At 42.3% G+C, this 24,435-nt stretch overlaps 1 protein-coding gene across 3 annotated transcripts in view; it reads left to right on the top strand.

Annotated features, from left to right (window-relative positions):
* Positions 1–24,435, top strand: part of per3 (period circadian clock 3) — a 62,796-nt gene that overhangs the window by 29,930 nt on the left and 8,431 nt on the right. For 2 of the 3 annotated variants that reach the window (XM_057845667.1, XM_057845664.1), the window contains exons 9-19: positions 4,621–4,727; positions 4,831–4,987; positions 5,072–5,180; positions 14,082–14,210; positions 14,296–14,404; positions 14,488–14,599; positions 18,379–18,518; positions 18,589–18,753; positions 19,023–19,274; positions 19,345–20,192; positions 23,623–23,815. In XM_057845667.1, the coding sequence (XP_057701650.1) occupies positions 4,621–4,727; positions 4,831–4,987; positions 5,072–5,180; positions 14,082–14,210; positions 14,296–14,404; positions 14,488–14,599; positions 18,379–18,518; positions 18,589–18,753; positions 19,023–19,274; positions 19,345–20,192; positions 23,623–23,815 (2,321 nt within the window). The remainder of the gene's footprint in view (positions 1–4,620; positions 4,728–4,830; positions 4,988–5,071; positions 5,181–14,081; positions 14,211–14,295; positions 14,405–14,487; positions 14,600–18,378; positions 18,519–18,588; positions 18,754–19,022; positions 19,275–19,344; positions 20,193–23,622; positions 23,816–24,435) is intronic. The other variant, XM_057845666.1, reaches the window with a different exon arrangement.

The following is a 24,435-nucleotide window of genomic DNA, read 5'->3' on the forward strand; positions in this document are numbered from 1 at the left end:
AATGATGGGAAACAAAAAACGCTCATTGTCAACTTATTATTTGTAATATTCTTGTAACTTAATTTCATTGCTGACTAGAGGCGTGCAAAATTTCCGATTCTTAGATTATTCGCGATTCGGCCGTAGAAGATTCGAGAACGATTCACAAACTTTCAAATTCCGATTTTTGAATTACACCAGGTAAAGGCGGAAGTAAAACACAGTCAGCGCGGTCTTTGGGACGCAATGAGGAACGGACCGAGAGTAAATATCATGTTCAACTCATGCCGCTAGATAAAAAAACAAAAACAATCATACCTGACTGCGGCCGACAGCCGCGACAAACAACGCCCGGTTGCTAGTTGCTACAAACGGCTACAGTAGATATCATCAGTGTTGTTAATAACGGCGTTAGAATATAACGGCGTTACTAACGGCGTTATTTTTTTTCAGTAATGAGTAATCTAATTAATTACTTTTCTTATCTTGGCAACGCCGTTACCGTTACTGAGGCGGGAAAGGCGTGCATTACTATGCATTACTAAGTTGGTTGAATAAAAAAAGTCTGAGCGAGACGGGCTCACGGAGACGAGAGAACAGAGCAGGAGTGGGGAAGACGCCGTTGCAAACGCGATGCTAGGTAGCTCCAATAATACCTGACTGTAGCCGTAGCCTACAAACTACGCCCACATGATACGGTATATATCACATATTATAGAACTAGATGCAAATGACAGACACGGCTGCATTGGAAACATGTTTTAATGACTACATGTGTTAGTAAACAGCCGCCATCTTAAAGCAGTAGACCTCTCAGGAAGGTTCTGATGTATAGATCCTTCCAAGCGAACCCAAGTAACTTTTTATCTAAAATGATCCTAAGTCGGCACAATCTGGACTTAAATCTATCTTTAAATGATGAACCAGTTTTAAAACTTACACATTTTGAAAGTAGACAGAAGGGAACTAATGCAATAACGGGAGCAATTTTAACAACTTTAAATGACTTCTACACATAGCAAAGGTTACTATCTAGTTATTGCAATACCCTTGTGTCTAGTTAAGTCGAGGGAAAAGAATTGGGCTAGGGCCAATTGTCCCCAAAACCTTTTAAACTTCACATTTTTTGAGAGAGAAAAAAAAAAGAAAATTATCACTAGTTACTTTGCCAAGTAACTAATTACAAAAGATCCCGATCGATCGGGTCCGATCACGTCATTTTCAAAGTATCGGAATCGGCAAAAAAATATCGGACATCCCTTTTTTTTAATATATATATGTATAGTTTTTAATTAAATCGTTTTCTAAGTGTATTTAACGTTACAGACTAAATGTCTTACACTCATCCAGAGTCTTTAGTTTTGGCTTAAAGTAGGGCTATCAAATTAATCGCCTTAACGGCGGTAATTAATTTTTAAAAAATTAATCACGTTAAAATATTTAACACATTTAACGCATGCACTGCACGACCCACTCACGCATTGTCGCATTCAATCTATTATGGCGTCGTTTTAGCTATAGATAGGGCTAAATGGCAGCGTATATTGAGTAGAGTGAATTATGGCAGTCTTTGGAGCCTTTTTTTAATTGGCTAAAGCCTTACAATCCCTCTCTCAACAAGTAGATATATCGTGGGAAACTTTTTCTTAACACCCTATGTTATTTCTCAACGCAGAGAAGATATATCCATTGGTGCCACTACGCAGAGTCATGGTTGCACTTCCCATCATGCATTTGGGCAGAACAGTTAAATGGCTACAGTATCATTTACTGAAAGCTGAACAAATACACTAGATGGCAATATTTAGTCACAATATAGACCCTACCCACGTGACGTCACAACTCCGCTCTCCTGAATGGTACCGCCCAATTGTCCGTCAAAACATAGTGTTAACCTGTTACAGCTACGTACATTCCTCCTATTTACGGCGTGTTTTTCTGCTCCTTAACATTAATAATCAAAATGGTGAAGGCGTGTGTGGCTGTTGGTTGCACTAACAGAGAAGATGGAAGGAGAGACTTGAAGTTTTACCGTATTCCGAGGGATCCAAAGAGGAGAGCGAAATGGACGGCTGCAATTCGACGTGAAAACTGGGCACCAAAAAATCACCACAGACTATGTAGTAGTCATTTTATATCCGGTAAGATGCATTTAAGATATACTTAGAGGGTTTTGGGCTGACAAATAACCACAATTAAGATCATTGCTAGGCTAATCGCCGACAACATGCACGTATGTATGTAGTGAGAGTGCTATCGCTAAACCATATAAACATTAAAAGCCTTAACTCCATTGACAAACGACATGAAATACATTAGACTTGACAGTGGATGTTAGCAATAACAAAAGATTTTGAATTGAAAATTTGGTAACTCACCTTTCCAAGCACAAGATAGATTCCTGCCGAATTTTCGTGGACGAGGACCTGTTTCACCCAACCAGCAACAAAGTATTTATAAGCCTCCAAGCTCTTGAAGTTTTTCAAATTTTCGTGAGAATAGGCTGATTTTGTGTGGACAAGATAATTGTAAATATCAGCGTAGCAGATGTCAGGCAGACAGGGCGAAGACAGTGGGTCGAAAAACATCGATTTGGGCATCAAATATGGATCTGGCGACTGTATAGAACGAAGCTTTTCCACATAACGCCTTTTATGCAACACATCCAGTGAGTTTACGGCATCAGAAAGCACCGGGTCTTCCATGAAATGCATTTTAAATTCCTCGATCAATTGAAACCAATGCTAATACAGAGACAAAATGACGGACAAGTGGGCGGAACCATACAGCGAGCACGTGGTTTTGTGACGTCGGTGGGTAGGGTCTATACAAAGTCACATTTATCCTTTAAGAATTACAAGTCTTTCTATCCGTGGATCCCTCTCACAGAAAGAATGTTAATAATGTAAATGCCATCTTGAGGATTAATTGTCATAATAAACAAATACAGTACTTATGTACTGTATGTTGAATGTATATATTTGTCCGAGTTTTATTCATTTTTTTTCTTAATGGATTGCCAAAATGTATATGATCGGGAAAAATTATCGGGAATGATTGGAATTGAATCGGGAGGGAAAAAAAGCAATCGGATCGGGAAATATCGGGATCGGCAGATACTCAAACTAAAACGATCGGGATCGGATCGGGAGCAAAAAAACATGATCGGAACAACCCTACTAATTACTCTTACATTCAGGTAACTGAGTTACTAACGCAAATACTTTTTGGGAGAAGTAATTTGTAACTGTAATTAATTACCTTTTTAAAGTAAAATTAACAACACTGGATATCATATATATGTAGAACTAGATCCAACATGACAGACGACGGCGGTGTTGAAATATGTATTATTGAACAGAGATGACGGACTTGCCGGCGTTAGTAAACAGCCGCCATCTTAAAGCAGTAGACTTCTGTAGAAGGCTCTGTTGAAGCGAATCTAATTAGCTTTTTATCTAAAATACTCCTAAATCGGCAAAATCTTGTCTTGAATCTATCTTTAAATGATGAAACAGTTTTAAAACTTTGACATGTCAAAAGTAGACAGAAGGGACATTATGGAATAATGGGAGCAATTTTACAACTGTAACGGTTGATTCACAACAATAAATTAATTGAATGTAGTTCAAAGCTGCTGATACTGAATGGGGACTGGAGTATTTGATTTACTGTTATTTTTGTATATTTGTTTACTGTTATATGTTAACTTGATACTGAAATAGCCTGAGAGGATTTTTGAACAATTTTGGAACTAATGTACAAAACATTTAAAAAAAAAAAAAAAAAAGGGGGGGGGCATCCATAATCGTTTTATAATCAAATTGGAGCCTCTGAATCGTAATCGAATCGTTAGGTGCCCAAAGATTCCCAGCTCTATTGCTGACACTGCGTTTTGGGGTCATCAACACATTGTGCTAGCCTGGCTCTGCCAGACTATTCTCCCTGTATTTTTCAAACACTGAGAGAAATAGTCTGGAACCCCTCCCATTAACGGCCTTTTCGAGCAGATACAAAATCAATCGACAAATCAGATTCGTTTATTTGCGTCACGTGTTCTTCACAAGCAACGTCACTCTTGCGCGTCGACAGTCGTCCCTTCAGCAACACAGACGGTGAACGGCAGAGCCGAGAATATGTTCCAATCCACGGTAAAATCAGTTTTAAATGACCAAAAACACATCGACACGAGTCACTGACAACAATCTGTCTCGCGCTAGCCATGTCGAATAAACTCCGCTCTCTTCGTATGTTTACTTACGCGCGCAAGTCCGTCAGCCTGAAGTCGCCATTTTTCTAACGTCACGTCTGCCCGTCGCTGATTGGTCCACTCCGCTGTCTGTATGCTGTGGCTTGCTCCGCCCTGGAAATTGTTTCCGTGGGAAGGGTGGCCAGACTCAATAGCTGGAACAGCGTTGAGTCTGGTGTACCAGGCTAACATTGTGCCCCCCCTGCCCCAAAAGTAAAACTCCGCCTATGATTAGCTAGTGCAAACAAGGTTGCTTAAAAGTTGGTGGGGACAATTTCAGCATCCTGAAAAGTTGGTAATGTTATGTCCCTACCTTCCCTATGCAAACCTACGCCCTTGATGTTCGTTATTGTCATCGTTGACGATTCTGCTCTTGTGGTGAACTCCCACAGGGCAGTGCCGTTGCTTGGGTACCTTCCTCAAGATCTTATCGGCACGTCGTTGCTAACCACCATTCATCCAGACGACCGTGCCCTTATGCTGTCTATGCACCGAAAGGGTAAGTTTTGACTTTCTTCACCTGCTCTCTGATCAGCCTTGAACGACTAGAACTTCAAACTTTGTGTATATGATTAAATTTCCTGATGATACCTTTTACTTAGTGTTGAAATATGCGGGTCAGCCACCGTTCGAGCATTCGCCGGTTCGATTGCGCTGTCAGAATGGAGACTACATCACGTTGGACACCAGCTGGTCCAGCTTCATCAACCCATGGAGCCGCAAAGTGGCTTTCATCATAGGGCGTCATAAAGTCAGAACGTAAGGCGTGAAAATAAATTCACAAATGTGCAATGTTCTCAGGTAGACAGTTAAATGTGTTGTGTTCTTCTGTCTTGCGGGTAGGACTCCACTGAATGAGGATGTGTTTGCTGCTCCAAATAAAGAGGATTTAACTGTGACTCATGAAGAAGTGAAAGATTTGCAAGCCAAGATCTATAAGCTCTTCTTGCAGGTAGTTCCACGAATTAATGCTATCTTAAGCGTACAGTGCCCTCCATAATTATTGGATTTATAATAATCATGTGGTTTTTTTTAGCTTCTAATCATTTTTTTCCCCCTAAATAATACGGGACCTTAATGGGAAAAAAAAGAGAAAAATCCAACCTTCAATACAAGTGCATTTATTCAGTGGGGAAAAAAATCCCACATAAAGAAATAATTATTTGACATCAAATAATGTGTGTAACAATTATTAGCACCCCTGATGTTAATACTAGAGATGTCCCGATGCCGATCGATCGGGTCCGATCACGTCATTTTCAAAGTATCGGAATCGGCAAAAAAAATATCGGCCATGCCTTTTTTTAATATATATATTTTTTAATTGAATCGTTTTCTAAACGTTACAGACATAATATATTACACTCATCCAGAGTCTTTAGCTTAGGCTTAGGGTACCGATTACGGTGGTAATTAATTTTTAAAAAATGTATCATGTTAAATATTTAATGCAATTAATGCATGCGTTGCACGACCTACTCACGCATTGTCGCGCTTAATCTGTAATGGCGCCATTTTACCCATTTAGAGAAATAAAAGGCAGCGTAAAATGAGTAGAGTGCATTTTTTTTAATTGGCTAAAGCCTTACAATCCCTAACCCTACGATTAGAAATATCGTTGGAAGCAATGTGGGGAAGCGAGGTAGCAATTGATCTTTTTCTTAACATCTTATTTTATTTCCCAACGCAGAGAAGATAGATCAATTGGTAGCACTACGCACAGTCATGGTTCCACTTCCCATCATGCATTTGGGCATGGCTACAGTATCATTTACTGAAAGCTCAACAAATACACTAGATGGCAATATTTAGTCACAATATATAAAGTCACGAGTCTTTCTATCCGTGGATCCCTCTCACAGAAATAATGTTAATAATGTAAATGCCGTCTCGAGGATTTATTGTCATAATAAACAAATACGGTACTTATATACTGTATGTTGAATGTACAGTGCCTTGCAAAAGTATTCGGCCCCCTTGAACCTTGCAACCTTTCGCCACATTTCAGGCTTCAAACATAAAGATATAAAATTTTAATTTTTTGTCAAGAATCAACAACAAGTGGGACAGAATCGTGAAGTGGAACAAAATTTATTGGATAATTTCAACTTTTTTAACTAATAAAAAACTGAAAAGTGGGGCGTGCAATATTATTCGGCCCCCTTGCGTTAATACTTTGTAGCGCCACCTTTTGCTCCAATTACAGCTGCAAGTCGCTTAGGGTATGTTTCTATCAGTTTTGCACATCGAGAGACTGACATTCTTGCCCATTCTTCCTTGCAAAACAGCTCGAGCTCAGTGAGGTTGGATGGAGAGTGTTTGTGAACAGCAGTCTTCAGCTCTTTCCACAGATTCTCCATTGGATTCAGGTCTGGACTTTGACTTGGCCATTCTAACACCTGGATACGTTTATTTTTCAACCATTCCATTGTAGATTTGGCTTTATGTTTTGGATCATTGTCCTGTTGGAAGATAAATCTCCGTCCCAGTCTCAGGTCTTGTGCAGATCCCAACAGGTTTTCTTCCAGAATGTTCCTGTATATGGCTGCATCCATCTTCCCGTCAATTTTAACCATCTTCCCTGTCCCTGCTGAAGAAAAGCAGGCCCAAACCATGATGCTGCCACCACCATGTTTGACAGTGGGGATGGTGTGTTCAGGGTGATGAGCTGTGTTGCTTTTACGCCAAACATATCGTTTTGCATTGTGGCCAAAAAGTTCAATTTTGGTTTCATCTGACCAGAGCACCTTCTTCCACATGTTTGGTGTGTCTCCCAGGTGGCTTGTGGCAAACTTTAAACGAGACTTTTTATGGATATCTTTGAGAAATGGCTTTCTTCTTGCCACTCTTCCATAAAGGCCAGATTTGTGCAGTGTACGACTGATTGTTGTCCTATGGACAGACTCTCCCACCTCAGCTGTAGATCTCTGCAGTTCATCCAGAGTGATCATGGGCCTCTTGGCTGCATCTCTGATCAATTTTCTCCTCGTTTGAGAAGAAAGTTTGGAAGGACGGCCGGGTCTTGGTAGATTTGCAGTGGTCTGATGCTCCTTCCATTTCAATATGATGGCTTGCACAGTGCTCCTTGAGATGTTTAAAGCTTGGGAAATCTTTTTGTATCCAAATCCGGCTTTAAACTTCTCCACAACAGTATCTCGGACCTGCCTGGTGTGTTCCTTGGTTTTCATAATGCTCTCTGCACTTTAAACAGAACCCTTAGACTATCACAGAGCAGGTGCATTTATACGGAGACTTGATTACACACAAGTGGATTCTATTTATCATCATCGGTCATTTAGGACAACATTGGATCATTCAGAGATCCTCACTGAACTTCTGGAGTGAGTTTGCTGCACTGAAAGTAAAGGGGCCGAATAATATTGCACGCCCCACTTTTCAGTTTTTTATTTGTTAAAAAAGTTTGAATTATCCAATAAATGTTGTTCCACTTAATGATTGTGTCCCACTTGTTGTTGATTCTTCACAAAAAAATTTAATTTCATATCTTTATGTTTGAAGCCTGAAATGTGGCGAAAGGTTGCAAGATTCAAGGGGGCCGAATACTTTTGCAAGGCACTGTATATATTCGTCCGATATTCATTTTTTTCTTAATGCATTGCCAAAATGCATTAAGCAATCGGATCGGGAAATATCGGGATTTGCCGATACTCAAACTAAAATGATCAAGATCGGATCGGGAGCAAAAAAACATGATCGGAACAACCCTAGTTAATACTTTGTACAACCCCCTTTTGCCAAGAAAATAGCACCTAATCTTCTCCTATAATGTTTCACAAGATGGGAAAAGACATAAAGAGGGATCTTCAGCCATTCCTCTTTGCAAAATCTCTCTAAATCATCCAGAAACCTGGGTCCTCTCCTCTGTACTCTCTTCTTCAGCTCACCCCACAGGTTTTCAATGGAGCTGAGGTCTGGGGACTGAGATGGCCATGGGAGGAGCTTGATTTTGTGTCTGGTGAACCATTTCTGTGTAGATTTGGCCATATGTTTAAGGTCATTGTCTTGCTGAAAGACCCAGTGACGACCCATCTTCAGCTTTCGGGCAGAGGGCAACAGATTTTGATTTAAAATGTCCTGGTATTTCAAAGCATTCATGATGCCATGCACCCTAACAAGGTTCCCAGGGCCTTTGGAAGCCAAACAGCCCCACAGCATCACTGACCCACCCCCATACTTCACTGCTGTCTACACGCCACCAAGCTGTTTGGGAGGCATGCACGGAGAAAACCTTTCCTCACTCACAATCATAAACGCAAACGTCTGGAGTTTGCCAAGCGGTATTGGGGCTTTAACTGGGACCGTGTGCTTTGGTCAGATGAGACCAAGATTGAGCTTTTTGGCAACAAACACTCTAAGTGGGTCTGGCGTGCCACCAAAGATGCGCATGCTGAAAAGCACCTCATACCCACTGTGAAGTATGGGGGTGGGTCAGTGATGCTGTGGGGCTGTTTCACTTCCAAAGGCCCTGGGAACCTTGTTGGGTGCATGGCATTATGAATGCTTTGAAATACCAGGACATTTTAAATCAAAATCTGTTGCCCTCTGCCCGAAAGCTGAAGATGGGTCGTCACTGGGTCTTTCAGCAAGACAATGACCCTAAACCAGAGGTTGCGCTAGACTTTTTCGTTGTCTGTCATTTCGACTGACAGGGTCATAAAAATCCGGTCATAATCTATTTTTACCCATCACTTAAATTTTTAAAATGACTATATTTTGATACAGTCACTATATGTATATACACAATAATACAATAATACTTTATAATATAAAGTAACTAAAATTAGTGCAGTCATGGATTACAGTAAGCAGGCCAGTGCTGTGTTTCTATATATATTTTTATTATATTATGTATATACAGGATATATATATACCCCCCAAGTGGGACCTTCCATGATCCTAATACATTTAATAATAATAAAATATTATATAATTCCATTATATATATATATATTTTTTTAAAATGTATTAGTATTATTATTAAATAAAAATGCACGTTGATACGACGCACATGAAGGAAACTTCAGTTTTTTAAAAAATCGTTAAAAAGTTGTATGGACTTAAAATCCGCTAGCTTGTTGTTTCCTGTTGTCTTCAGAAATACACCTGGGTGACGGCGCGTCAAGTGGTTATTCATAGCCGACGTGCTACCGTGGTATGCGAGCTCAGCTTAGCAAAAAGAGTACACACAGTGGTGGCACCCTCCATATTTTCCTTGTAATAATTTCAGGCTCTGGCTAGTCTGGTCCGCTTTTTTGGCTTTATGCCGCTTTCACCATGTTACCACTTCTGCCCTTCTTGGTAATTGGCAGCGTTTTCAACTGCTCGCCGCAGTGAGGAGTGAACCGGCGATTCACTTGATTCGTTGTCATCCTTCATCCGCCACTGCATCAGTCCCTCTTTTTTCACCTCTTTTATCAACACCATCGTCGTTTTGGGGCTTTTTGAAGAAACTTCGGACACTCAGTTGCCTTGACATTTTTCCGAGTAAGGCCAACGACATCATGCATCAAGAGAGACAATAGCTAATTAATGTGCTCACTCGCCACCCCGTGGTCTGGGGTGTGAATTGCAACCTGTCAAAATGACAGATGGATTTCAGTTTTTTCCGTCACCATTGTAAAAAAAACGGTCAACGACGGAAAATATTCGGTTAACGCGACCCCTGCCCTAAACATAAGGCCAAATCTACACAGAAATGGTTCACCAGACACAAAATCAAGCTCCTACCATGGCCATCTCAGTCCCCAGACCTCAACCCCATTCAAAACCTAAAATGGGTGAGCTGAAGAGGAGAGGACCCAGGTCTCTGGATGATTTAGAGAGATTCTGCAAAGAGGAATTGCTGAAGATCCCTCTTTCTGTCTTTTCCCATCTTGTGAAACATTATAGGAGAAGATTAGTTGCTGTTTTCTTGACAAAAGGGGGTTATTAACACCAGGGGTGCTAATAATTGTGACACACATTATTTGATGTCAAATAATTATTTCTTTATGTGGGATTTTTTCCCCCACTGAATAGATGCACTTTTATTGAAGGTTAGATTTTTCTCTTTTTTTCCATTAAGGTCCCATATTATTTAGAAAAAAAAAATTAGAAGCTAAAAAACACATAATTATTATAAATCCAATAATTATGGAGGGCACTGTATATACTAGGGTCTCCAAACCGGTTCTCAAGGGCCGCTGTGGGTCTGTAACAAGCAGCACCTAAGGTGGCCAAGAAGTAGGCCTGAACGATATTGGAAAAAACTATTGTTGCAATTTTTTTGAGGTTTGCAATATATTGCGATATTATATTGCGATATTATATATATATATTTTTTATCTTTTTTAAAGAAATTTTCACTAGATGACTTGAATAGCTGTTTGGAAATACTTTACTTGACACACCGTGACCACAGTGTATTCATATAATACCGTTTCATTTGTGAATGATGAAGATTGCTTTATGAAGGGATCCAGGAAGCCATGTCTGCACAAAATAGATAATTTATTGAACACAATATTTTACACTTCAACAGCAGCAAATACATTAAATGATAAATAAAAGAGCAGGTGCATTAGTCCCCTAAGTTTTTGACAAAATATAACAATAAATAAAAACTTCTGTAAAATAACAACAAAGTTGTAAACATATTTGAACAAAAATATTAAATATGACAAATAAAAGAGTTGTTCACAAACTATAACAATAAATAAAAACCTCAGTAAAACAACAAAGTTGTCAACATATTTGAACTTAAATATTAAATCTGACCAATAAAAGTGCAAGTGCATTAGTCCCCTGAGCTGTTTACACAAAATATTACAATATAAAACTGCAAAACGGCAACAAAGTTGTAAAAATATTTAAACAAAAATATTAAGTGTCAAAACTTTATGTGCAGCAGTACTATATATAGTTATTTGAAAAATACGATTTACAATAAATATAAAAGAAACAGAAACTCAATTGAACTTGTAAATAATTGACCTGAATAACTGCAAATAACTGATGAATAACAGAACCAAATTTCCTGCCTTCCTGATAGCTGTCACATGAATAAAAAGAAGAAAAGACATTCCTCCAGCTGTGTTATGTATTTGTCTGCATATCGTCCGCCTTCCTTGCTCAGCAATTCTCAACTGGGTCTCATAGGTTTTTGGCCAAGACTACTAGTTTATCCACTATTGCAGGCTTGAGACAAGAACGTTGGCACGTAACAATGTTCCCACCTGTACTAAAAAGCCTCTGATGGGAAGGTCTTAGCAGGAATGCATAGATACCTGCGTTTTAAATGGTCCCACATGTTCGACAGATTACTTCTTGTTGATGCAACCATGGCGAGGCACTGTCGACAGGGCTGTTTTTTGTCCCTTACAGTCTTTTTCTTGCCAAAATACTTCCAAAACTCCTTTTGGAGACGGTCTTGCCTCGTTTCCTTGCTTCAACGTGTTGCTTTCACTTTGAGAACGGCCCCTCCTCCCTCCGCTCTGCTGTTCGGCCCCTCCTCCCTCCACTCCGCTGCCGCGGGGGGAGGGGGAGGAGCCGATGACTTGCTGGAGGGAAAGCAGCTGTGCGCTCTCCTTCTCTCTCCTTCCTCAAAACAAACGTTTGTGGATTTAAAAAAATGAAATGAAAAAACTATCGCACGTCCTTGCGATGGGACTATTGCGCATGCGCACATCGCGATGGCGATGTTTAAACAATATATCGTTCAGGCCTACCAAGAAGCATCAGGCGGAATGTAAAGTCCAGACTAGAGATGTGACTGAAAACTCGGCACAGAAAACCTTTGGGCAAAAATATCTTAGATCTCCTTTTCGTTTTTCGAATGTTTACCGCCGAACACTGTGAAGAACCGTGGTCCTCTTGTGATGAGGCAATCAAAACACGGCGAGAAGCGATGTTGCTTCTCGTCCTGCGTCACAGCAAGTATAGTGCATTTGAGCCCGTGTGTGAGTACAGTAGGACTGCAGCTATAGAATATTTTAGTAGTCGATTAATCAATGGACTAGTTATTTCGAATAATCGAGTAATCGGATCAGGAGCATGAAAAATTAAAATACCTGAGCTAATTTATTTTAAAAAATGATGATCTATGTAAAACAAAAGAACAATTGGCTAATTTACATAGAAAAAGTCCACTAGCTCAAATGCTTTAAAATGCTAGGTTTTTTTTTTTTTTTTTTTACATTGCTCTAAACAAATGGTTCAGACACCTATTCCCACAAAAAACGGCTAAATATACCTATAAACTAAATTATAAATGCATTAAAAAACAGTAGCTCAAACAAAAACTGAGCTTACGTTGGTCTTAACAGGGAGCAGTTGGATTCAGCCATGTGAAAAGAGGCAGACCAGAGGGCAGTGTATCCACTCTAATCAATAAAACTAAATGCAAACACTTTCAAATTAACCATTACAAAACCACTTTAATTAAACGAATACTTGAGACAACAAAAATTAATTTGAATATTTTTTTCTAATCGAATACTCGAGTTGATCGATTAATGGTAGCAGCACTAGAGTACAGTGATCCCTTGTTTTTTGCTGTTAACTCATTCACTCCCAGCCATTTTCACTGGGGCAACCCCCTTCACTCCCGGCCGTTTTACTGGATTTTGACTGATTTCGCAAGGCCCACAGAAAATTCTGTTCTTTTAATATATAAACATGGAACCCACCAACACAAAGATTAGACTCTCTTCTTTCAACAGGAAAAATTTTAGTTCATATCTTTTTCCATTCTTTAGAAATCAGCATTAGAAAATAGCTTAGTTTGAGCAATTTTCCAATTTCTGATGAAAAAACAGAGAAATTAAGCTTTTTGTAAAAGCATACGTTTCAAACATAACTTTGACTTTAACACAGCTATTTTTTGCTTTTGTGACATCCCTAACATCTGAATAATGTTTTCCTTCTACAAAATAACATTAATAAACAAGACAAATAGAGCTTTTGATAGCAAAGTAACAATTTATTTACACATAACTAAACTATTGAACTGAGAGATGACGCTGTTGTGGCCGCGACAGCCGGGGCAAACTTTTCCCTCATCGCCGCCTGTCTCATAAAGATGGATTTTTTTTTTGTCTTTCTATTGTGGTGACCACTGCCTCGTGGCGGAGTTCGCCTGGGGAACTTGTGTTGGGCATGTTGTGTTCCTGGGGGGAACTGGTTTGGCCGTGCACGTTTCCGACTGAGTCGCGGGACACTGGAGGGTGCGGGGGACGCGAGTGGCCGAGCACGGCGGCTCGGCGAGCAGCACGGACTCAAAGGCATCATCCGCTGCACTGGTGGTCCCAGTCGTTCTGCTCCGTCGTCCACCGCCTGGCATCCTGGACGTCCTCCTGGTCGTCGCACTTGGTCATTCGTTGCCTGGCGTCCCGGACATCCTCCCGGTCGTCCTGCTCAGACGTCCCGCACCTGGCGTCCTGGACAGCCATTCGGTCGTCTTCCACATGCGGCCAGGCCGTTCGTTCCGTTGTATCGGGTTGCAGGTTTTACCAAATGCGCTACTGCCCTCCAGTGGCCGGTTTTATTGCTTTAAAGTGGATTTTCAGCATTGTGCTTTGGAGCTAAGTTGCATCAGAACCTAGAGATGTTTCTTGTGGGAAAAAAAACATACAGACACTGAAACAATTAAAAATAAAACGTATTTATACGTTTTGGGGAGCAAATGCGTTAATGGGGACCCAACCTATACCAACATATCTTGCACCCACTGCGGGGCCCTATATGAAATAGTTTGGAGACCCCTGGTATATACTGTACATTTCCTAAGACTGCTTGCACAGGAATTTCTTAAGGTTCTTTTGCTACCTCCAGTAATGAGCCTTTCTACCCACAGCCTGTCCATAACAATGGTTCCAGCGGTTATGGCAGTTTAGGAAGTAACGGTTCTCATGAGCATTACATCAGTGTAGCGTCTTCAAGCGACAGCAACGGTAACTTGTGGGAGGACTCGCACCGGGAACCTGTGAGTCACCGAATCGCCACATGTTCACTTTAAAGCTTCCAATACCGTTGCTGAGGTTTATGACTTTGTCTCCGCTTCTTGGCAGATGACTCTTCAACAAATATGTGCAGATGTAAACAGAGTCAGGAATTGGGGGCAGCAGGCTTATTTTGATTCCAGCCACAAGATTTCTCCTCTCAGTAAACCTGCCCCAGGTACTAAAGAGCACAACGTCTGTTCTAAAGTTGTAAGTGTGTTTTAGTTGGATGTCAATTGAAATCACTTACTCCTTCCGTAGCGAATTTGGCTCCGGTAGCCAACAATCCTGAACAGAGGGAGCCTGAAGAAAGCAGGAAACCGACACACATTCCCTCCTACCAGCAGATTAACTGTGTGGACAACATTGTTAGGTACGTGGGGTCCTTGTGCCATCTTTATTAATTGCCCAAATTCTATTTCCTCCATTTGTCAGCTCGGAATGGGACGAAACGTCTTGGGTGCTCTGATAGACAGTAAACTCAAATTCGATGCAAATACAGAGTATCTGCAAAAAGGGCCAACAACAATTGTACTTCCTAAGGAAGCTTAACTCTTTTAATGTTGATAAGGCTATGTTGTCCTTGTTTTATAAATCTTGTATTGAATTGGTTCTTACTTTTGCTTTTATTGCCTGGTATGGAGGAATTGGCCTGAAGGAGAAAATCATATTTTTAAGGTCGCTAGTAAGATAATAGGCTTTCCACAGGTCTCCTTAAAGGATATACATATATGAGAGGCAGGTCATAAGGAAGGCAAAACACATACTGAATTGTAGAGGCGTGCGAAATTTCCGATTCTTAGATTATTCGCGATTCGGCCGTGGAAGATTCGAGAACGATTCACAAACATCCAAATTCCGATTATTGAATTATACCAGGTAAAACAGAAGTAAAACACAGTCAGCGCAGTCTTTGGGACCTAATGAGGAATGGATCGGGAGTAAATAACATGTTCAACTCATGCCGCTAGATAAAAAAACAATCATACCTGACTGCGGCCGACAGCCACTACAAACAACACCCGTTTGCTAGTTGCTACAAACATACGGCTACAGTAGATATCATATATATGTAGAACTAGATGCAAAATGGAAGACGACGGCGATGTTAGAACATGTATTATTGAACAGAGATGCGAAATGACGGACTTGCCGGCGTTAGTAAACAGCCGCCATCTTAAAGCAGTAGACTTCTCTACAAGGCTCTGTTGTAGCAAACCTAATTAACTTTTTATCTAAAATACTCCTAAATCGTCAGAATCTTGTCTTGAATCTTATCTTTAAATGATGGAATAGTTTTAAAAGTTTGACAAAAGTAGACAGAAGGGAAATTATGGAATAAAGGGAGCAATTTTAACATCTGTAACAGTTGATTCACATAAATTAATTGAATGTAGTTTAAAGCTGCTGATACATAATGGGGACTGGAGTATTTTATTTACTGTTATTTTTGTATATTTGTTTACTGTTATATGTTCACTTGATACTGAAATAGTAGTTTGGTTTAGCCTGAGAGGATTTTTGAACAATTTTGGAACTAATGTACAAAACATTTAAAAAAAAAAAAAAAAAAAAAAAAAAAAGGGGTGCATCAATAATCGTTTTATAATCGAATCGGAGCCTCTGAATCGTAATCAAATCGTTAGGTGCCCAAAGATTCCCAGCTCTACTGAATTGTGTACATAATCCCCTTCATTGCTCATTTGAGGTCCTCCCTTCAGGCAGGAGATTCAGAGTCCCTTGTTTTAAGTTAAATAGGACAAAGAACTCCTTCCTACCCAGTGCAATTCGGTTGCTAAATTTGCACAATTCTTGCACTTAGATGCAAAACTGTCTATAGCATTTTAAATTTATAGTCTGTGTTATTTTATTGTATGAGTTGTTGTGTTATCTGTAAGCTTACCTGCTGTAAGACAAGTTTCCCCTGATGCACTTCGATATGCCATGGAAAGGATAATGGGCATTTAGCCATTTACAGGTTACCTCCTCTTCATTTTAGGGCATTTACAGGTTACCATCCATCCATTATCTACCACCTAAACCGGGGTCGGGTCGCGGGGGCAGCAGCTTTAGCAAGGAAGCCCAGACTTCCCTCTCCCCAGTGTTGGAATTTGACATTTTAGCCAGATTGACAGAATCACACCAGCCGAACCACGTTAGCGCAATTCCAACGACCCGGGACGGCGAAACCACAACAACCCGGCCAAACGGCCGAAAAAGACTTCGAAACACAAGTTGACAGTTTATTCCAAGTCGACAGCAAGGGAAAAACGGCAAACAGACCCAGACGAAGAGGAAGCCTGGTGCCAAGGTCAACAGAAGATTTCCAAGCAAAATTACCCCGATTAGTTAAACATTCAGTCTTTTAAAGGCACTGGTGAGGCGGGCTGTGGTACGGAAAATGGGTATGTTGAGGTGTTGTTTAGGGTAATTTTCTGTTGCAAACGAGTTGGGAAAACGAGTTCTTGCGTTGTTGGTTCCAAGGCAACCAGAGTTGGGGATTTTATCAGCCTCAGCGCAAAAGGAGTGCTGAGTGTGACAATTTATTCCAAGTCGACAGCAGTCATACAGCAAAGCAAAACGGCAAAGAGACCTAAGCGAGGAGAAAGACTGGATCCAGAGTCGCCATCAACAAAAGATTTCCGAGAAAAGACAGTGCTAGCGAAAGAGTTCAGTCTTTGGAATGCTCCGATGAAGCAGGCTGTGGTCCGGAAGAAGGGTGTGTTTGGGTGATGTTTAGGGTAATTGTTGCAGATTGGGCAGAGGAATCTGTGCGTCACTGTTGCTAAGGCAACCAGAAATAGGGATTTTATAAGCCTCAGCGCAAAAGGAGTACTGAATGTTCAAGTTCTCAGCCGTGGAGTCTTCTTTTTATCAGATGTTCCTTGTGGCAAGACAGGATGTCCTGCCAATGTTCTGAACTGTCAAATGTTGGTTAACAGAAGAGCTGATGGTGGGATTTGGTGGTCCAGATGTCTTGGCCATCCCCTGCTTGTCTCTCTCAGTCAGCTATATGACGCGCAGGTAGAGCCCTTCCGTCAGCGCGATGTTCTTGATGTTTATCTTCTCCGGATATGATAAGGCTGTGCTGAACCTGAAAATCTCAATCATTCACATCCAACCAGTAGATATGGGAAAGGATACTATTCCCTTCACCAGCCACTTCAACCAGCTCCTCCGGCGGGAACCCAAGGATTTCCCAAGCCAGCCGAGAGACGCTTTCCCGCATGTCCTGGGTTGTCCCCGGGCCTTTTCCCGGTGGGACATGCCCGGAACACGTTTTCAGGGAGGCGTCCAGGAGGCATCCGAACCAGATGTCTGAGCCAACTCAGCTGGCTCTTCTCAACGCTAAGTCCTTCCCGGATGACCGAGCTTCTCACCCTATCCCTAAGGGAGAGCCCGGACACCCTACAGGGGAAACTTATTTTGGACGCTTGTATCAGAGATCTTGTTCTTTCGCTCATGACCATAGGTGAGAGTAGGAACGTAGATCGAATTGTAAATCGAGACCTTGCCTTTTGGCTCAGCTCCTTTTTTACCACAACGGACCGGTACAGAGTATTCACCACTGCAGACGCTGCACCGATCTGCCTGTCGATCTCCCGCTCAGTTCTATCCTCACTCGTGAACCAGCCACAAGATACTCAAACTCCTCCACTTGGAGCAGGATCTCATCCCCGACCCGGAGAGGGCACGCCACCCTTTTCCGACTGAGGACCGTGGTCTCGGATTTGGAGGTGCTGAATCGAACCGCTTCACACTCTGCTGCAAACTGCTCAGTGAGAGTTGGAGATCACGGCTTGACGAATTCAACAGCACCAAATCATCTGCAAAAAGCAGAGATGCAGTGCTGAGGCCACCAAACTGGACAATTCTGTCCATAAAATTCATGAACAGAATCTGTGACAGAGGGTAACCTTGACCCATTTACAGTTTACTACTTGTATATTTTGAGTCACTTTCTAATCATTTGAGGACATTCTTGAGTCACTTCCTTTCCAGTAACCCAAAATCAACAGGAAATGACCTATAGATATGATCCAATCGATTTCAGACGAGGTGCATATCGTGACGTTTCGTATTGCGATATATCGTCAAACACTATCTGTTCCTGAATCTGTTGTTGACTGTGTCTTGGGCGGTTTCATCCAGATATTTAGAGAGCTGTACTGGACCGGCTCTGAAACGGAAGAGTGAATCCCACTGCCTAGCCACTTCTTCTTCCTCATCCTCTACCTCTGAAGATGACAAGCCAGCCAGAGCCAATGACCCAACTCAAGCTGCTTCGGATGGTAAAAAAACGTGTCTGTTGGTTGAACGTTTTTATTCTTTGTTTTTCTGAAATCTGTCGTCTCTTTCCAGTAGCCATGTTGGAAAGCGAGGTGTCAGTCGGGCCGAGCACTGCGGCTGTCGTCGGAGCGCCACTGACGGACATCACCATGTCCACTAAGGCGATGAGTGTGGTCTCCGTCACCAGTCAGTGTTCGTACAGCAGCACCATTGTCCATGTGCCCCAACCTGAATCGGGTACGTACCCTAAGAATGTTGTCATCGGGGTCTAGGCTAGTTAGGTTCTGATCTGAAATGGCTGTTTTTGGAGTATCGGATTTGGTTACAAGATCTGTTCCTATCCAGTAGTCGCATGTTTTCAGTACCATCGTGCTTTTCAGTTGCTGTAAATGAAACCGTGAGGCAAATATGTCCGCTTGGTGGGACTACTGCTCTTCGGAAACTAATGATGGTAACAGAGTAAGAGTGTATCCCTCCCTGTTAATTTGATTGGTTTCTCCCAAAAGAGGCTACAGCGCTAGAGGACGTGCCAATGGGAAGCGAACCCACTGACGCCGCTCTTACCGTGGTCCGTCCTGCACCGAGCTCTGCGCCTGAGGAACCGAGGTTCGTAGGCCTTACCAAGGAGGTTCTCTCAGCTCACACGCAGAAGGAGGAGCAGGAGTACGTGGACCGTTTCCGCAATCGCATTCTGCAGAGTCCCTACAGTTTCTATCTCCAGCTGGACAACGGCTCAATGGCCCACTCCCAACACCGAGGTTTGCATGAACAATTTTGCACGAACATTTTTGCGTGTACCAATCTGTCTTCAAATTAAATCTACAACAGGTGAATATCCACGGCCAATCAACCGCTCAAGAAGAGTAAAACCCAGACTTAGGCGCCCCAAACCCGTTGGCTCATCGGACAGCTACGCCTCTCCACCTGGACCTTCTCGTCGAGTCCCCGACTCCTCCTGGCCCTCCTCGGAATCCTCCCAGCCGCAAATGGCGGCGCCGTTCAATCAAGCGTCTCCACTTCAAGCGCCGTTCTTTCCCATGTTGGCGACCCAACCGGGCCCTGAGCAACCACCTAGACTGCAACCGGTACCTGGAGCCCCTCCTATTATGGCGCAGCCCCATGACCAGACCCAGCTGAACTACAACTTTCCTCTCATGCAGCAAAACCAAAATCTGCCAGGCATGCAACAGATCCAAATGGAATCCATTCAGAATCTGCAGAATGTCCCCAATTTTCACAACATGCAGCCTCTGGTTCCTGGCCAGAATTCCTTCATGACGCCGGTCATGGCTGTCATCCTACCCAACTACCCGAGTTTCGCTCCAGGTTATCCGTCAATTTACTCCGCCTCCAATGCCTCCGTGATGCCCCAGGTTCCCATGACCATGGCGGGGTTCGCCCCTGCCGCCCCCTTCCCGCAACCCCAGTTCCCAGCCCAGGTTGCGCCCCAAGCTCAAACCTCCCCCGGACCCCTGCTCGGCTCGCCCGGAGCTTGTTCCTCTTTGGGGGAGGAGGAGGAAGAGACGGCAGGCCCGCGAGCGTTGTTTTCTAGCTCGCGCTCAAGTTCTCCACTTCAACTCAACTTGCTGCAGGAGGAACTGCCCAAACCAAGTGAAGGGCAGAGCAGCACAGGACTCAACCACACAGAAAGCCTTCATGAGCAGGGTGGAAATGAGGTGAACACAATGAATTGATACATTTTTTTCTTATGGTATGTGTTGTAAGCCTGTTTCATAGCAGTGTGTGGTTGTGTCACCAATGTGACATGTTGCGCTTCAAGTTAGGCTTTGCCCCAGGCTTGCTTGTTTTGAAACAAACGGTAAGATTTGTTTTCTTGGAAAGAAAGAATATGCAATGTTGCTTAACTTGCTTTAGTCTTTATAGGTCTGTGCCGAGTGATCTTCACACGCTAAATGTAACTCGTAGCATGAGCATAGCGTTTGCGTTAGAATTAGCTTTACCGTGGCAAGCGTCCTCTTAAAGTTTAGTCTGTGGCGTCCTTTAACGAGACAAGAACGAGAAGGAAATGCGTCATAGTTATGTCCACTATGTGGGACATTTTCTTATGAAATGTGCGGCTAGCCTGTGCCGTAGCAGTGTTTGGGTGTGTCACTCATGTGACATGCTGTGCTTCAAGTTAGGCTTCGTTCCAGGCTTGCCTGTGTTGGAACTCATGGTTAGATTTGGTTTATCTTGCAATGTTGCTTTAGTCTTTAAAGGTCGGTGGTGAGTGATCGTCACACACTAAATGTAACGCTGTAGCGTTAGCATGGTGTACGTGTTAGCATTAGCTTCAGCGTGGCGAGCATCCTCTAAGTTTACAGTCTGTGGCGTTATCTGAGGAGACGAGAACAAGATGAAAGTGCACAATGTGTGACATTTTCTTATGGTAAGTGTTGTTAGCCTGTCATAGAAGTGTTTGGTTGTGTCAATCATGTGACATGCTTGGCTCAAGGCTAGCTCGTTTTGAAACTCATTGTAAGATTTGTTGTCCTATCTTGCAATGTTGCTTTAGCCTTTACAGCTGAGTGATCATGACACACTAAATGTAACTCATAGCATGAGTATAGCATTCGTGTTAGAATTAGCTTTAGCATGGCAAGCGTCCTCTTAAAGTTTACAGTCTGTGGCGTCCTCTAACGAGACAAGAACGAGAAGGAAATGCGTCATAGTTATGTCCATTATGTGGCACATTTTCTTATGAAATGTGTGGCTAGCCTGTGCCGTAGCAGTGTTTGGGTGTGTCACTCTTGTGACATGCTGTGCTTCAAGTTAGGCTTCGTTCCAGGCTTGCTTGTTGGAACTCATGGTTAGATTTGGTGTTTTTTGCAATGTTGCTTTAGTCTTTAAAGGTCAGTGGTGAGTGATCGTTACACACTAAATGTAACGTTATAGTGTTAGTATGGCGTTTGTGTTAGCATTAGCTTCAACGTGGCGAGCATCCTCTAAGTTTACAGTCTGTGGCGTTATCTGAGGAGACGAGAACAAGATGAAAGTGCACAATGTGTGACATTTTCTTGTAAGTGTAGTTAGCCTGTCATAGAAGTGTTTGGTTGTGTCATTCATGTGACATGCTTGGCTCAAGGCTTGCTCGTTTTGAAACCCATTGTAAGATTTGTTGTCCTATCGTGCAATGTTGCTTTAGCCTTTACAGCTGAGTGATCATGACACACTAAATGTAACTCGTAGCATGACTATCGCATTCGTGTTAGCATTAGCTTTAGCATGGCAAGCGTCCTCTTATAATTTACAGTCTGTGGCGTCATCTGACGAGACGGAAATGCACTATAGTTTCCTAATATGTTTACAATGTGTGATATTTTCTTATGGTATGTGTGGTTAGCCTGTGTCGTAGCGGTGGTTTTTGTGTCACTCATGTGACATACTGTGCTTCAAGCTAGGCTTTGCTCCAGGCTTGCTTGTGTTGGAACTCATGGTGAGATTTGTTTGCGCTCTTCTTGCAATGTTATCTTAGCGTTTAAAGCTCTGTGCTGAGTGACTGTTATACACTAAATGTAACTCATAGCGTGAGCATAGCATTTGAGTTAACATTAGCCCTGGCGTGGCAAGTGTCCTTTAAAAGTTTACAGTCTGTGGCATCATCTGACAAGACGAGAACGAGAAGGAAATGCACCATAGTTATGTTCACAATGTGTGACATTTTCTTATGGTATATGTAGTAAGCCTGTGTCGTAGCAGTGTTTGGTTGTGTCACTCATGTGACATGCTGCCCTTTAAGCTAGGCTTCGCTCCAGGTTTGCTTGTTTTGAAACTCATTGTAAATTAGTTATTTTTTTCTTGCAATTTTGCATCAGGCTTGAAAGCTCCTTGCTGAGTGATCGTCACACACTAAATGTAACTTTGTAGCGTTAGCTTAGCTTCAGTGTGGCGACCATCCTCTTCAAATTTACAGTCTGTGGTGTCATCTGATGAGACGAGAACAAGATGAAATTGCACATTTCTTTTGGTATGTGTAGTTAGCCCGTGTCGTAGCAGTCTTTGGTTGTGTTACCAATGTGACATGCTGCGCTTCAAGCTAGGCTTCGCTCCAGGCTTGCTGGTTTTGAAACTCATTGTAAGATTTGTTTTCTTATCTTGCAATGTTGCTTTAGCCTTTACAGCTATGTGCTGAGTGATCGTCACACACTTAATGTAACTCTTAGCATTCGCGTAAGCATTAGCTTTCGCGTGGCAAGCGTTCTCTTCAAGTTTGTGGCGTCATCTTACGAGTCAAAAACAAGACAAAATGCCCCATAGTTTCTGTTATATGTCCACAACGTGTGGCATTTTCTTACGGTATGTGTAGTCAGCCTGCATTGTAGCAATGTTTGGTTGTGTGACTCATGTCACATGCGAGGCCTTTCCATACACGTGCACTCTCTCACACTCACTCAATGCTTTTCTCTCCAGGCTGGCTTGTTTTGAAACACACTGTATGATTAGTTAGCCTGTATTGTAGCAGTATTTGATTGTGTCACTCATTTTCTGCAACTCCACACTCGCTATTGTCCTCTCCAGGCTTCAGCCTTGCTTGTTTTGAAACACATGTTAAAATTTTGTTTTCTTATCCTGGCAAGAGAGAATAGGCAATGGTGCTTTAGCTTTTAAAGCTCTGTGCTGAGTGACCGTCACACACAATATGTAACTCGTTGCGTTAGCATTAGCTTCAGTGTGGTGAGCATCCTTTTAATGTTTGGTCTGTTGTGCCCAGGTCGATATAACGAATTGAAAATATTAGTTTTCCTGCTGGATGTGCATTTTTCGGCGGATTGGACGTAACTTGGTAGCAGTTTACATCTCGTTTTTAATAATGGTAGTAGTTTGCTTATGATATAATGCTGGTATGAACCTGCTTTTGATCATTTACGTTACCGGAAACTGATTGAGTATTCGTTGACGAAAACTACACAGAGACTCAAATATGACTAATATTTTCGTCCAAAATACTAAGACGAAAAAGGGTCCAAAAACATTGATTGCAAACAACACTTATGCCTTTAGCACAAAATCATAGTCATTCAGCCGATACTTTTTACTGTCATACATTTCCATACAATTCTGTATGAGTCGGTCTAAGGTTTTGACTGAACTTTTTGACCTCCCCAGGGCGGTGCCCCAAGTGATTCTGGAAACCATGACGCTCAATCCACATCCAGTGAGCTGCTTGACCTCCTGCTGCAAGAAGATGCACGATCGGGGACAGGCTCTAACGCTTCAGGGTCCGGCTCGGGAGAATCCGGAGGCTCGCTCGGATCCGGATCTGGATCCGGCTCCAATGGAACCTCTACCTCTCACACGGGTGAGATTCTCGAAACCAAACGCAATCAACTCCACAGTTCGATTGGGCTTTAAACCTGGGGTCCCCATCTGCCGGGCCGTGGACCGGTACCGGTCCGCGGCGCATTTGCTACCGGGCCGCACAGAAATAATAATTTAATAACGACCGCATTCTGGCCGAATTAACTCTGTGCCCCTGCTTAACACACCAATATCTCTGTCTACTCTAGATATTATACTACGGGATAGATTACAATGTTGTCATAGAAGCCCATTGATTGGACTGCTAGCAGTACATCTTGTTTGTATATATAATATATCTATGTGCGCTTGTCCTCGATAATAACGTACTACTAGGCCGCGGGCGCAGCACATTTGTTCCCGGAAATAATTAGCCCCTACACGAGCGAAGATAACTGGAAAACAGACGTCTTTGGAGATATTTTTACTGCGAAAAGGATATTTTTATGGCGAAAAGGGCACCTGATGAGCCTACAACCTCGAAGACCCACGAACTGCGAAGGAGTGGATTCGTGACCCGTTTGTGAATAAACAGAGAGCTCGCAAATGACGGCGACCTTATTAAATGTACATTTGAGACAACAACTCTACCGAGGTTCTGGATTAAAGTCATTCTGGAAT

The sequence above is a fragment of the Corythoichthys intestinalis genome, chromosome 9 (assembly GCF_030265065.1).
Source record: "Corythoichthys intestinalis isolate RoL2023-P3 chromosome 9, ASM3026506v1, whole genome shotgun sequence".
NCBI classification, from domain to species: domain Eukaryota; kingdom Metazoa; phylum Chordata; class Actinopteri; order Syngnathiformes; family Syngnathidae; genus Corythoichthys; species Corythoichthys intestinalis.